At 46.7% G+C, this 15,453-nt stretch overlaps 3 protein-coding genes across 3 annotated transcripts; 1 reads left to right on the top strand and 2 right to left on the bottom strand.

Moving 5' to 3' along the window:
• Positions 1-2,146: 2,146 nt before the first annotated feature.
• On the top strand, positions 2,147-2,758 carry N7539_008483 (uncharacterized protein; the record flags this gene model as incomplete). The annotated part of the gene is made up of 3 exons (XM_056938078.1): positions 2,147-2,284; positions 2,344-2,488; positions 2,574-2,758. The coding sequence occupies 3 exons, from the start codon at positions 2,147-2,149 to the stop codon at positions 2,756-2,758; spliced, it is 468 nt and encodes a 155-aa protein (XP_056786460.1).
• A 980-nt stretch (positions 2,759-3,738) lies between these two features.
• Positions 3,739-4,632, bottom strand: N7539_008484 (uncharacterized protein; the record flags this gene model as incomplete). Its single annotated transcript, XM_056938079.1, has 1 exon — positions 3,739-4,632. The coding sequence occupies one exon, from the start codon at positions 4,630-4,632 to the stop codon at positions 3,739-3,741; it is 894 nt and encodes a 297-aa protein (XP_056786461.1).
• Positions 4,633-14,359: 9,727 nt separating this feature from the next.
• N7539_008485 (uncharacterized protein) lies at positions 14,360-15,175 on the bottom strand (the record flags this gene model as incomplete). Its single annotated transcript, XM_056938080.1, has 1 exon — positions 14,360-15,175. The coding sequence occupies one exon, from the start codon at positions 15,173-15,175 to the stop codon at positions 14,360-14,362; it is 816 nt and encodes a 271-aa protein (XP_056786462.1).
• Positions 15,176-15,453: the final 278 nt, after the last annotated feature.

A 15,453-nucleotide genomic window follows, 5' to 3' on the forward strand; every position in this document is an offset into this window, starting at 1 on the left:
GGATCCACTCCGCCTATATTGATACTACGACGGAGATTAAGGGGATCAATGCTGGAAAATCCGGTTAGGTTGACCTGTTGAGTGGTAATATTACTTCCAAAAGATCAAGTTGACCACTAACCTTCATGAAGTACAGATTAGGAGGTGCAGAGGTCGAGGTGCATCCACTGAAAACAACCGCTAAGCAGATCAGAGTCCCAGACGAGAAAATCACTGGTAAAAGCCCACCCAAACGACCGATCATGCTTATTTTTGAAATATAGGAAAGGGTATGAACAAAATTGGAACACCTAAATGGAATCGAATATCATTGTGATAAATACTAGGCAGCTCGTGGCCCTTATATCTAGGTAAACTTCAAGCTTAGTCCAACGTATTCTTGCGGCCCGTGATTAGCAAGCCACCGAGTTTAGCCAGTTGGTAACTCACAGGCAGAGATCCTATCTGGATGAAGAACTATACCAAATTATAGTGAGGGCAGCACTTTAGCTGTAGCCAAAACATTCACTCGTTGCATCCAAAATGATATACATACAGTATGGCTGGATAGCGTTGCTTTGCGTTAGAGATGGTTACTCACTATAAATACTCCCCAGGCCGAGAATTGATAGATTTCAGAGATTCTTACCCCTTTCATTAGTATCTTTCACCTTTTAGTATAGTAGCTGAATCAAAGATCTTATCATTTCTGGATCCTTCATTTTGAATTAATTATTAAAAAAAATATAAGATGGTAATCCCAGATTTCTTCGTATGTTTTTCGGAAAGTATATATCATATAGCACTTGAGAAAAGAAAGGCTTTGCTACAGTATAGAGTACACACATACAATTCATTAACGCCCGGCGGCTGAGCCGAAAGGGCAACTAAAACTAATCTATCGATACACGTCCTAATATACATCTGCCGTGTCTCCTTCGAGCCCATACATGGATCCTTGCAGTATATGTGCTCCCTCTCAGCTGTCAATATCAAAGGGATCCCTGTGGGTTAGTAAGTTGATTAGTAGACTGGCTTGAAGGCGCTTCTTCAACTGTTCAATATCCTATCTTCGGCAGTTGAAGCGCGTCCACCATTTGTGGCACAAGGTGGTAGGTGTAGGTTGGTGAGGGGGTGTCGTTGTGTTGGTTGACGTGGCTAGGTGGCGTCGAGTCGGCCCGTGGCGATCGCGAATCGTATTGAGGCTCGCACAGCTTCCAAGTCTGGTGTCCATTGCGGATTATCAGAAGGCGATTTCCCGCCCAGAAAGAAGGAGAGATTTCTTCGGTGAGTTTGGCTACATTGCAGTAGTGCTATTCGTTGTGTGGTCCACTTCCGACATCGAAAGAGGAAGTGTTCCACGGTCTCTTTTGCTTGTCCACATGCACACTGGTCCGTGTCTGCAACGTTGATCCGGTAGAGATAGCTATTGAGTCTGGCCATACCAGTCCGGAGTTGGGTAGTATAGAGTACTGTACCCAGGCATGTATGAACTTCTGTTTATAGATTAACCATGTATCTTTAATATAGGTCATCATTCGGGGATAGGACTTAAGAGTATATCCTCTCGAGATTAATTAGATCCAGATTCGTAATCTTGATGGCAGTCAAGTGACACTTACAACGCTATGAAGTGGTATGGGAGATGGCAGTCGTTCTTTTGTCTAGATCTTGCCTCGGGGCTATCCAACAGCTCATGTTGACGATCCTCACCTATATTGGTCGGCAGGCAAGCAGGCACTTAAGTTGATTTTATTGTACTTTGGGTAAGTCGTTTGCTCTGTGTCCGGAGTTTCTGTAAGGCCGAGATCAGACAGACTCCCTTGCATCTCGGACACCAAACTCTTAGGCTTTCCTTCAATGCTTCTTTTTACGGATTATTTGCAACAAGAAGGCCTTGCTCAGCTGCTTGTTCAACGATTAGACCATTTTATCTGTGACGAAGGTGCCGTTTCGGGACTGGGAATAGCCTCAGTTGTCTGTTTGCTTCGTGGGGAAGGTTTGCAGCTTTTGCCAAGTTGGGATGGTTTGCTCGTTTGCTGTGTACTTAAGCTATCTCTTCTCCCTGCTGGTTTTCTTCTTCTTCCTTGCCTCCTCAGTCTTGATACTTTCGTTAAATACTACTATGCTTATTTGATATCTTCGTGCCTGAGCTGTAACATTATCCATGTCTTTTCGAACTCTCTCCCCTGAGGTTTTGATGGCTGGGGGTACGAGAATCATGCAAGCGGGGTTGGAAGGCGGTAAGATTGTCATAGTTTATGGCAAACCTGCCCTTGAAAAGTCCGCAAACTTGACAGTTCAGGTTGGTATACACCTTCTACGTATGAAATGGTTCGAATGCATGCCACTAAAATCCAGTAGGTAGCAAGCTGGAGTGCTCAAAACCCAATTCTCGCTGCCTGCGCAGTTGTCGGCACCACCGGAACGATTATTCTGGCGGCTCCTGGCCTGGCAACAGGCCCAGTACTGTCGAGTTTAGGCTTTACGATGAACGGTACACAAGCAGGTATGTGCAATGTAGAAAAGTCAACAAAATGCTCTCTATCTCCTGTGCTATGAAACTTGAATAACCATTTGTTTCCGAGATACAGGTTCTGCAGCCGCAACCGCCCATAGTTGGATCGGAAACATTGTAGCGGGGAGCGCGATGGCGATAGGACAGAGTGCTGGCGCAGGAGGAAACGGCTTGGTCATCGTTAACGGAGTTGCACAGTTAGGAGGTGCTGCGATGACTTTTGGAAGTGCTGGCCTAGCATGGGTCAAGGCTCAATTGTGAGCCCTGATCCATTTCTTGAGGCGTAGTGGGAAGCTCTAGAACTAGTCCGCGGCGGCGCGGCAGTTCTCGACCTAGCATTATCCTTGCACTACCATAAAATTGGGATATGCTACGAGGGGGGAAATAGAAATCTGTTTTCAACCTACAGCTTACCTAAAAAAGTGAGAATGAGATGGCACTCCAAAATGGGGAAAAAAAAAGCGATGAGCCAACCACACAAGGCAGTAGTAGCCTACATGGTAATCTTCTGTGTCATCGAGTTTTTGATACTTTTTTGTCCTGCTGGTAGCATACGTCCGTTTACGAATTTCTTTGACCCTGATGGGTCTCTTATTAACTTAAAGCCCCCAAACATGCTGATATGCGATGTGAGAATACACCAAAGCGGAACCCTGCAACTACCAAGAATGATCCTTACGACCACCAAAGCCAACTAGCCCACTATAACAGGACATGCCACCTACGCGGACCTCCCCTGGCGTCAGACATGGCCACTCCAAGATCCAAGGTTCCTGCCTAGACATAGAGTGACTATGCATAAATGGATGTTTTTTGTGGTTTGAGGGTGGAAGGCGGACGAGATTGCCGCTCCCTAATGGTGAAGGCAGTGGCCAGCTGGGTGCGAAAGTGACTATGCATATACTATATAGCGGTTATTACCTGAACATAGGTAGTGTTTAATAATCACGACAATAAGGAAGGTTCAACGCTTTATCAGTCTGCTTCGCAAGGCTTGAGAAAGCCCCTCTTTGCATTCTCAGAGGATAAATGCAGCACATATTGCTCTTGCTGAGCGGCCACACGAACGAGAGGGTCAAACGGCATTATGGGTTTAGTGGCTTTCACAGAAACTCTCCATGTGGTGCAACTCTCGGTCCCAATATCATCATGGATTACTTCCCACTGGAGGCTGACGTTTGCAGGACCACCAGGTTTTAAGACCAGCATTTGGTTCAGCGTACCAGTCACTTGTGAGTAGTCTAGCCACAGATTGTCGATAGGACCGCGGATACCGTAGGTGGTACTCCAGTCTTCCGAAAACGAATTTTACCAGCAAATACGCCTAAAAAGTCTCCCTCGCGCACGGGAACAATGGAACAGGCGAACAAAGAGCTGCCATCTTTAGGCAGGAGAAAAGTGAATGCGGACTTATCTCCTCCAGATTCTGATGCTAATTGGTTGTCGAGGGGTGCGCATATTACATCAGTAGAAAAAGTCTGCAAACCCTTTCTCTTGAAGCGTTCTTCTTCGCTAGTGAAGGCCCATTCATTTTTGGCATTGTTCCAAGAGGACTCATGAACTTTCAACCTCTCTGCAACCTGGGGATTGTCAAGATCGGATAGGAGCGCCAGGTCACCTTTGCCGAGTCTAAGAACCCGCGTTTCCAGTTGTTCGATATAAGGTCGATATTGGGTCTCCCACCTTTTGATTGCGTCCACAAGGGAGATTTCCGATGTCTTAGGATATCCTTTGCAGTAACTGTCGAATTCTTTGGTGCGGTGATAGAGGACTTTGTCGATGCCGGCTTCACGCATTTTGAATAGGTTTTTCCAAAAAATGCGGTGTTGCCGTTGGTTTTCTGCACCTAGCCCGTATCCAGCATCTTCCATGAACTTCTTGGTTGCAGCCTTTTCCGCCATAGTGAATCCGTCGGCAGGTCCTTTCGCGGGCGGCAGCTTTGCATGATCGATCAACGCAGCACCCTTGAGAATGATTTTCCAGAAAATTGTTTCGTTGTACCGATTCTGCACACCCTTGCCCATAGCCAAAGCATTGTCCCTCTGAATAATGCTGACTGCCTGCTCGTAATTATATTCGGCAACCTCATCAGCATATTTCCGGATCTTGTCAGGATCGGTCCTTGTTGGGGCCATGGTGGTTCGATGACCATATCGAGCGATCGCCGAATTTACCCTAAAACATTCAAACAATATCGAGGCCATTGCTCTCATTGTAAACGCGGAGTCTGGCTGATAGGACGAGAAATTGTCAACGGGGAGGTTCATAGGGTGGGCACCATTCACGTCGTCAGGCAAGGGCTATGTTAAAGGATCGTTAGCCTCGGATAAGTATGTGGAACAAGTTGTTCAGGTGGCAGAAGTGACATACCTCTTGATTGATACTCTTATAACCAGCCTCAGTTACATCAGCGATCCTGTCAGAGGTGGATTCATCGCCGCTCTTTCGTGAAGGCTTTGAGATCTGCCGCTTTCTTCTCTTCCTTGGTCCTGAGCGCGCCAGATTTGCATAGTCCCTTTTCTGTGCATTTAAAATTCTGTAGGATCCAAGCCCTCTGTGTGGTGAAGCTGGAGGCGTCTGTAAAGCAGACCCAGTGGTTCGCAACGGGGACTCTCCTGCATTGCCGTCCTGGTTTGCCAAATGAGCCTGGAGGACTAGAATCACAGTCAACACCCATATCATTAACTAAACCGAGTATTCGACGTACCGTCATTGTCGACTTTAGAAATCAAGGAATCAATATACTCTTCGTTATGGTCGATGCCAGAAGTCGTCAATGCGTCCCGGATAGCCTGGGCTAGAAAGCCTCGGGTGGCCTCGTCCATGATCCTTGGAGAATGCGATGCGATCGAGGGCGCGCATGCCTCCTGCATATAAATACAAGCCGCTTCCTTTCTTTGGAACTTTCGAGCAGACTGATCGACAAGCCAGTCCACCTGGGTGGGGTTGTTGACAGGTAGAAGCCAATCATGTACCCAGAGTGTCTCCTTATCCGAGATTCAGCAGTTCGGGGGCGTCGATCTAGACCACATTGTGAGGTGACGTCATTTTGTGGTCCCAATCAAACCGACCTCCCTAAGCAGCCCAACTCCCCCCAAAAACCGCATCAGCACTGTCCACGGCGTTCAATATCACATCGCAGCTTCTTGTTCGCAGATTGAAACAACGTTGGCTTTGCAGGCTTGGTGGGATTGACTGTTGAATGTGGTTGGGTAGGTGGCCTGCTTTGTGCCACGAGTAACGAAATTATTGGCGCAAAATTCGGAAGTAGTTCTCGCACTGGAAAGCCTTGGAACTCCAAAAACACATAGAATGGGATGAACAGGGCTGGTAGAAAAAAACATCAGCTCAGGCCCTAGTGGATAAGACCATGAGATGAAACTGAATACCTTACTCATCGGCTTGTTGAAGCCATCCCATTCGTCGGTATCGATTGAGCAGCTCTGCACTTGGAATGCTTAAGAAGGCGGCTCAGTCAGGAAGAAGCGAAAAGCGTTGAAGGATGAAAGTGACAGAGGACTGTTTTTCAACGGTGACTCACCTCTAAAGGAGGTTCTAACCCCACTTCTTCGTCACGCTGATCTGCATCACGTCATTTCCTAATAGTCGAGTACCTCCCACTCTCGTAGCGTCAACTCAGCCTTCAAGCCTTCAAGTCAGCCTCAGTGCAAACCCCCGATTTGTAACCCCTTTTACTCCGTTCCTCTTTTCAAGGCACTTCAAACTTTGAGCTCATTGTGGACGACTCCACCTCCTCCCCTCTCCCCGGGCTCCTTCCATTCTTTAGAAAAGGCCGACAGTCTTCGTGCTCAGTTTATGCCTTATTGCTTTGTCGCAGGGAGCTGGGTACTTCGTATCATGGTCTATCTATAGTCAGCCTTCACGGCTTCTCTGGTTTTATTACTACTGATGTATTAATACTTCCGAGAGTCCCTGGGGTCCGGATTTTTCTCTGGTTTTTATACTACTTTAGTTTTAATACCAATGGATCAGTCTCATCCCCGCCATGTGGATACATCATAAGGAGCTACTTCCGGATTGTTGTGGCTTCCCTGAAGGCTGGCTGCACGAGTCCAGGGTTAAGCTTAGCACCGCAGCCTGCGGAGGGGTATTATTGGCTTATAAGCCCCATCGCCAGTGGCTCACCATGAAGGCGAACCACTGAGGAACGGCCTCTGGGGGAGGGATTGCTTTCCAAGAGATGCGGATCCTGCCTCTTTAAAAGACGAGAAAATGAGAGTTGCGATGCCAGCTCGAATACTAGTTGAGAACCACGTCTTGGATTGTCCGAGAGGACTTTTGTAGGTACTGTAATGTTAGTCCGGCCGGAGTCCCTCCTGCCCGAATGGCCCTTCACGCTTCCTTTTTCTCCTCGTCGGGAGGTTCACTCTGTTCGAGTTCGTCGATGCGCAGTCCTGAGGTGTCATACTTTCCTGGTCATACTTGCGAATGGCTTTCCGTTGGGTTAGAGGGAAGATGAGTCTTTCACGTGAAAAATCTGAACTGCTCGTTCCGCCTAGAACTCCTTTCCCACTCTACCAATGGATGGATGGATGGATTTCATTTACCCTGACCCTTCGCAATGCAAAGTTGAGACCCTTGATTAAGGTACAAGCGTGATAATCATTCTCTAACTATACGAGTAGGCGCAGCTATTTGTAGTCACGGTAGCTGCCTTCTGCCCAGAGTGGTAGTGCACTACTATATCTATACATCACGTAATCTGGGATCCAACTTGCAAAGTGATATGCAGGCTACAGCAACTATATATATATCCCTGTGTGTACATATAGAGTGACCAACTTCCTGAAAACGAACTTAGAGCCTCGTCAAGGCCTGTTGTGGATAATTACCGCTCCCACTGTTAGGCTGCCCTCTCGGCGCGTGACTCACTCTACCAATGTCAATGCAAATCAGTTTCTCTTGGCCGCTGATCTTGATTGGCATCGCTCATTTCAATCGAGGAATAAATGGCTTAGGTTTCATGGTTCTCGTATCATCTTAATAGATTCTCAATAACTATCGTCCTCATGGCCACCGCATTCTGAGTTAATTCTTCTACAAGCGGCATCGCTTGAAGGTGAGCAAAGTAGGATAATACTAAGCTCCTCATTGGTCCGCACTGCTATCCCTTTCTCCACATTGGAGTAGCAACCTCATGCCTGGCCATCTTCCTTTTCGACATTTGACTCTGCTTGCCAAAGGGAATGGTATTTACAATTGAGGAAATTGTGACCTCGCAAAGTCGGACGCCAGCCTTCAACGATCTTTTTACTCGAAACTAGAGGGGGCGGTGGGTGATGGGACATAGCGGTCCAAAACAAGGAGCGTGTTTTCCATCCCTAAACCATGGAGACCATGACGTCACCAAAGAGTGTCGGCCATTCTTGTCTCGCAATAGTCAGAGGCCAGATCAAAGTTGTCTTTGCCCGAGGCCATGACAAGACTACAGCCCTGTTAGGGCAGAGCCATCCCTATTTATCCATTCCTCGAGGTAGCTAATCTGAGCTATTTGCTGCTCACTGCCTTCACCATTTGGAGGCAGCAATCCACTCCCCCCATAGCACATCGCAAACCAGTTACTCGACAAGCTTCGCAACAAGATCAGAGGCCATTTCCCCATGGTCATCCAAAATATGCCGAAACCGAGTATTCTCAACCAGTGTTCGCGCCTCACACGAGATATAGTCAATGACCAACATTCTCAGGGAATAACTCCCAGCTGGCTCTTGTCTACCTGTCTGCTCGTAGGTATATTCTAGCAGATCAAGGATGTGTGCCATACTTTGCCCGTTAAGAGAAAAGTTGCAAAGGTCACGATGAAGTGAATTCAAGCACTGTTCTCTTAATGGATCAATAAGATATCTCGTCGCAAACACATATAAGTTTGCATGTGCAAGAAGGTCGGGGTTGGGAGAAAATGTGGCCGTATCTCCAACGAAACTTAGATCTCTAAACTGACTCCATCGGCGTTCATAGGGACTTTCAACGTAAATTGATTTCGCGTACTCAATCTCCGGTGGAGGTGAAGAATAATAGCCCTTTTTCTTGTTTTGCGCTTTCTTGGAAGTTCGGCTTCCCCACACGTAAGATGTAGCCTCTGGTTCTGGCTCTAGGTCTTGACGCTCAGGCTCTGGTTCTTTTTGTGAACTGCTGCCTTCCAATTGACCTAAATTGAATATGAGCAATTATTTGTCCGGTATATTGAAAACCAGTACTTACTCTCTGCATCAAAATGACCATCGTCTTCTTTGTCTTCGCGGTAAGGTGTAGTATAATTTCCTTTGTAACTGTAACGGGCCCATGCCTGTATAAGGCCACGTGACCGTGGCCTTCCGCATTCGGTAGTATGTTATCTCGCGGAAACGGCCCACTTCCCTTTCCTTTTGCTTAAGATCGTTGTAAACAGCATGTTGGCCTAGTACAATTGAATCAATTCTGCTACAGCCCTTCACACGCCGCAGACAATTGACCAGTCGGATCCTACGAAAAGCCCCTCGCGTAATAAGCGCACGGGGGGTACTGCATTCAACCGTTAAAGATACATAACTTAGAAACCCGTTGTGTATATAGTACAGCGTGCATTGCGCATACTGATAGTCACTGTACTGAAGTGATAGCATCATTCAATAACCCACTGTACTTAGTCACGCGCGGAATGAATGAAGTGACTTGATATCTTGACACCTCGTGGCAACAAAATAATTATCAATAAGCACTGATGAAGGCCATTTCGAGGAAATGCTCTTCGCTCTAGTAGACCCGCATGGATGGCCCCTGCCTGAACGGCCTCCCGTTTGGTCCGCCTTCCATAATGACGGCCTTCCGCATGGATGGCCTGTGCGTCTGCGGCGGGAGGGGGGGTATGATATATGTTTGGCTAGATTGACTTCCTGTCTGATCTGTGCCGAGGGCTTGGTGGAGAGTCCCCGACGCGGTCAACAGCATGACAACCTTGTTGGGAGGACCTGGAGAGGGAGCTGCTTCACATGTCATAACAGTGGAGGCTCTCTTCATTGGGCCACGAGATGCATTGATGGTGCTCTAAGTTTGTTTTGGAAGTGGTACACAAAACATATGTTTTGAATTTATATGTAAATACGGTAGCCTGTGTATTACTTCGGAGAGGGGTTAGAGAAAATTCAAACTTACTGACACATGCTGGAGAGGTACCTCTAGAAATCCGAAGAGTTTCAATTCGATCGGAGTTTTGACATCTGTTCTATTGGTGATAATTTACGACCCTTTGAAGAACAAGTGAAGCCGAAGTTCCGCGCCGCCCCCTGTGATCCCTAACTTGGATCATCTCATCAGTCTTGTCAGAGCAGTAATCCATTGTGAAGTCTTCTCTGCTCGCTCCCAGAATCGCAATCTGCAATACAGAATTCCGTGGCTCTCCCGAATCGAACACAAGAAGTATCATGCGAGTCCCGCCCATGCCCAAAAAAAGATCAGACTCAAAGTTGACAAGCTGGCCTCGAGATTCATCGGGATTTTAGGACAGAGAGTTGAACGTTATAGACATTCTGGGAAATACTGAGCCAACAGACCCTTGGAAATTTCGCTGTGTTCGTCGTGATGACATGTAGGAAGCGCGATATCTGTTGGGTTCGTCCCAGACAATGCAAGAGCGGTTTTCTCGATTCCACACCGCTTACGGACAAGCAGTTGAACGAACCTTGCTACTGGTGACAAAAATCAAACTAGCTGTATGGTATCTCTATGGAATATGATCGAATATAGCCAGGTCTGGTTCGCTCTTTTGGATGTATGCATTTGATAAGACTTTTCTTCCTTGGGTTCGTCCCGAGATCTTGATACAAACCCAGCATCAGGGAAGTCAATCGCTCATACCTACTCTTACAACCGTTGGATATTGGGCAATGATCACATATGTCAAGTTTTTACTGCAAGGATTTTGCTCCGGCCGATGTGAGATCACTAGGTTCTTTACAGGTCACATGTGCTTCCAAACCATTGTTGATCACCGAAAAAGGTACATGAAGCTATACCCTTCGTGGGGGTTGCAATCCTTCCGTGCGGAACCACCGTTCCTGGAATAGCGGATACTCGAACTGCACAGGCATTGATCACGTATTAAGTTACTCTTCTGCACTAAACCTTCACCACTTCAATACATCGCATGAGACCATGGTGATAGCTGACATTAGGCCGGATGTACCTTCTAGTGGGGCTTATCTACGGATGAAGCAACGTCACGATCAGTAAATTACATTGTCTGCTTCTATTGGACCGTACTATCGAGATCTGCAGAAAATGAAAGAGGAATTGAGTTATAGTGTGTCACAGTGTAAATTGCCGACGTTATCGGCAAACGTTCAAAAGTCATTACTTGGTCGTTTGAGCGCACTTCAAATTAAGAATGTAATTTCCTTCCCTTCTCAGAGACACTCTTTGCGGCGGATCAATTCCCGGTTGATTATTTCACAAGGCTCACCGCATCTTTGAAGTTTTCAGTAGGTCGAAATACTCTCGATTTGGTCTAGCACAATGTATTCGCTTATACAGGCTCGAGGATGGAAATCTTCGAGTGCGTTGAACATGTCGAAAAGCTTGATATACAAGCGGCAATAGAGCATACTCGTCGCGCTCATGTTGCCTTCATTAGACGCCCCGGACGTATTGGGGAATCTGATGCAAATCATCACGTGTGGTGTTGCTACGGCTATAGCTCCAATTTCAAGGATCACTGAAGTTCCGATTCCCACCAAGCAATGTGGCAACATCTCAAAGCCAAACACGACGAGATTGTGAACTGCATAATCTCTGTTGTATAAATCAATACTCGCAGAAGCGCTGGAGAAAAAAGGAACTTTTCAAATGCCGAATATACGGAAAGAAAAGGGGCATTCAAATACCTTTAAACCTTCAGGGGTCTGCTCAAATAGGCAGTCCACTCTCTGATGGCCGTGAAAGCTTGTGTTTTCTCGAAACGACGCATTCCCCGCTGGGGCACGAGTGACACGGGGTGAATCCTTGAATCAATGCTAGGTTTGTGGATAGGAGCATATTGAACGTGAAATATGCTATAGCATAATTTGTGGCAAATCGGTATCGGGCATTGAGCAACTTACTGTATTATTAGGTCTCCGCGTCATTTATCACCAACAACTTCGAACGTGGCCGAGTCTGGATTGTGCTGGCAAAAGCCAGGTGACCACACAAGAGGAAAAAGTAGCGAGTATCTAGGTTTGTATATTCGATCATAAAGCCCACACCATCCTAGAACTGAACCTCCTGTTTTCGTACTTTGCCAACTGACCCGAGACTCTTCACGGGGTATCATCCCCGTACATATTCTACTAAGACCGGTCCGTTAGTTTAGATTTATAGACAAGTATGTCATTTTGGTCTGCATCGTCTCGTAAACATTCCATATGATACCCGAGATTCAGAGTTGTCGGACGGTCACGCTATTAGAGGTCATATAGCGATCATACCTCGCGGCATCTCTTGCAAACTTCGACCTTGAGGTATAATAGTCTCCCTATTCTGTCGATATTGAATGTCAACTTGCGGCGCGTTCTCAGAGTCTATATAGTAAATCAAACATTGACTCAGTCTCTGTATAGATAGAAAGACATACAGACTCCCAAGACACGGTCACAATCTTATCCTGCAAATCAGGTACCTCAGAGATGCTCTTCGTTGTGAAATAACATCAATGCTCCACGTATTGAGAAGAAGCTTCGGATTATGAATTTAGATTTTGAACGTAGATCGACTGGAATGCTTCCGATTTCATCGACCACTGTTATTTTACTGATTTCGACTGAAGTCCCTCGGTACATCCATTAAGCTTCATGTTCCTAACCGCATCCAACATTTAGTAATGCACATCGATCAATTGGGACGCACTATTACATAGAGGCATCCTTGCCAGGGACTGCTGTCATGATTTTGAAGTGGAGTAGGCCTATAAAAAGGAACCTCACCCTTACTTTCTAATCTCATCTACAGGTCACGGTTCTGCGCTAAGCTATTGACAACGTCGACAAACCTCTCGCAATTGATTTCAAGAATTTGAGATGACACGCAAAGGACGAAGAGTCACAAAACTCTGGTCGCTTCACCCAAGTCTCCATCCAGACGTTCTACAAATTCTCAACGAAGAAGGAATTCAGATGGAATTTCTAGATGTCGACGACGAGACGAACCGCATCATGGAGAAGGACACCAACATCATGGGTCGATTCGAATGCCCTACCAAGGCATGTCACTCTCGCGGTTGGTCGAGTAAGAAAATTGCAATCACCATTCGGTTGTACCCTGATCAGCAATACAACGTACGGGTATATCATCAACGATGCAAAAGCTGCAAAACAATTGGGCAGCTGACCTTGGACCGCGAAAGCTATGTAGAAAGAGTGGTCTACAGGCTTAAAAAATGGAGCGGAATCAAGGTAGAGTCTCCAATATTCTCTGGTCTGAGCAGAGGACCCCATGACAGTCAATTATGTGAAGGTTGTCAAGCTGGTCATTGCTCCAACGTTCAATCAGGTCTATCGTCAATGCTAGCAAGGTGAGCTGGGCACCAGAGAATTTCAGAAGGTGGCTGATTGCCTCTCTCAGTCTGTCTATCTAGACGCGCCACACGGCCCACATGCAAACGGTATACTCGTGATCCAGACTATGAATGCCAGCGGTGGGGCGTATTCATAGCTGTCGAAATATTATTACAACGGGAGACTTCGATTCTCATCAATTGTGATCTTCATGCTTAACAGCAGTCAACAAGAGGCATGCTACATACCTGCAGACATCGCGTCTTTGAATTCTTTCAGGTTAAAAAGATCCTGCATTGCATTTATTTTCCACCTTCCGAAGTCCTCGTCTCAAGATGTTACGGACCTCGTAGTGCCGCGAATATTTATGGACAATCGAACACCACGCCATAGCACTTATGAACGACCCTGTGACGTGTGTTTTAGTCTACTGGGACGTACCGCTAGGACAGGAAATCATGTCGCGGCGTGGTGGTGCTTACTGGCTCGAGTTTGGTATAATTCGATTATTCAATATGAATACACTACCTTGACTAGAAAATCCAGCTTTGCGAGCTTGAAAGAAGATCATTTGTAGCCTCGGATAAAGGTATATGCATAACGGCCCAATCTAGAGCTATCACCTACCAATCCATTGACTCCTTGGTCATTCCACTAAAGCTCATGGAATCTGCTACAATTGTCGATAGATGTGGGTCGACAAGTCGGTAAGACGAGCTTTGGTGTAATACCAGCATGATGGGGAAGAAGAAAACCTGCACAGACATGGCGAATAAGGTTTCTCAAAGCGTAAATTTTGCCGTCTGCTAGGACAAGTGCCTTGAAAATATAGGGAAGTTCATTGCGAGTATCACAAGTACTCAGTATAGACTTGGCGTAATCAAGCCAGTTGGGACTCCTGGCCTTGCGATCAGAGTTCACCCGACTGACTACATCTTCATGTGTAAACCCTGTCGAATGAAAGCTTGCGAATTGTCGAATACCTAGATCAAGGGCAATAAAAGAGGTATATTGCTTTGCAACAAATACGTGTAGTATAAATACGCGCCAACTTGTTTTTCTAAACTGATAGTTACTGGCACTCAGATCCTCCGTAAGTAGTTCAATTTGGGACGGATTCATCGGCTTTCGTAAGTGAACAGCTCGTATGGATAGACGGCTGAACAAAAACGAAACAGCTTAAGAGACAAGCGTGGGCTTCTCACAAGGTAGGTTTCTGTATACTCTGATTTGAAAAGAAGTGATTGACTAAAGCATGAAAATGGAATCGGGCCCGAGTTTGGAAGAAGGATATTATTCATCTACTGGAGCCTCATTCCCGAGGAACAGTGCAGAATTACCTTGCCCCAGTGTCTGTGCGGCCTTTTCCGGAGTAGCTGTTTTCGGAAATGCGTAAAGGGACAAAAGTAAGTTGTTCGAACGCAACTAGTTGTTGCGCTACCCTGCTGCGCTGGAGCAAACTTGCTTGGATCACCCCTGCGGCGACCACAATACGAATGGAGGCATGCAAAGTGCGGATATGACGGACGAATTCGAGGATTGTATTGCCCGTATTAATCACGGAATCTACGAGTATCACAGTGACCATGCCCTCCAATGATTTGTCGCAGATGTCTTGCAATTTCCGTGCGTGCAGAAACATTGCACTCGGAAATGCTTGACTGATTCCCAGCGCCATTGGCTCGCCGCCCCGCATCAATGCGACTATCAATGTTTCTGTCTCACGGAACAGGCGATAGCCGTTGGTGATATGACCTTGGACGTGTTGAAGGGGGTAAGATTCTAGGCCAACCACAGCCGTCAGATACTCCACGGCCAGGTATCGACCAACCTCCTCGTGTGCGTCTCGCAATCGTCGACCAGAAATAGCCGAGTCTCGCATCAGAGTCATGAGAAGCTTAGCAGTGGCTTTCTCCGTTGCATGGGATATATCAATGCGTCGAAGACGATTGTGTCGTGTAAAAATGGACTGAATCACGCTCGTACCCGTCAAATGCGCGAGAACGCGGGGAGGAGCGAGATGCGGCAGGGCAATCCGGCGAGGCCAGAATCCATCGACACCAATCAGCTTCTTATCCATAGATTCACTCCTGGTTGACTGCTCTCCCGTAACAACAATGACTTCATCTGCCTCTTGCATCATATTGAACATACTAGGAAACTTGAACGGAGAGAACGTCTGGTCTGTTCTTTTGGTGCGTTATCACACCCTGAAGCTTTTTAGAGACAGCGATGGCCATGAACGCACGAAACACCTACAAATAATTCTGATTGGCGGGCAGCATGTGATTTGTTCTTGGCTGCCCGCCTTAGATAGCCTCTCTCCCCTCCATATTCGATCGAACCATCCTTCTTTCCCTTTCTCTCGACCCTGCTTGCCTAGTTCCTACAAACTTCTTGCACTACGGACAGATGTGGGACTCCTTCTGA

The sequence above is a fragment of the Penicillium diatomitis genome, assembly GCF_028827545.1.
Source record: "Penicillium diatomitis strain IBT 30728 chromosome Unknown utg000013l_segment0_segment0, whole genome shotgun sequence".
NCBI classification, from domain to species: domain Eukaryota; kingdom Fungi; phylum Ascomycota; class Eurotiomycetes; order Eurotiales; family Aspergillaceae; genus Penicillium; species Penicillium diatomitis.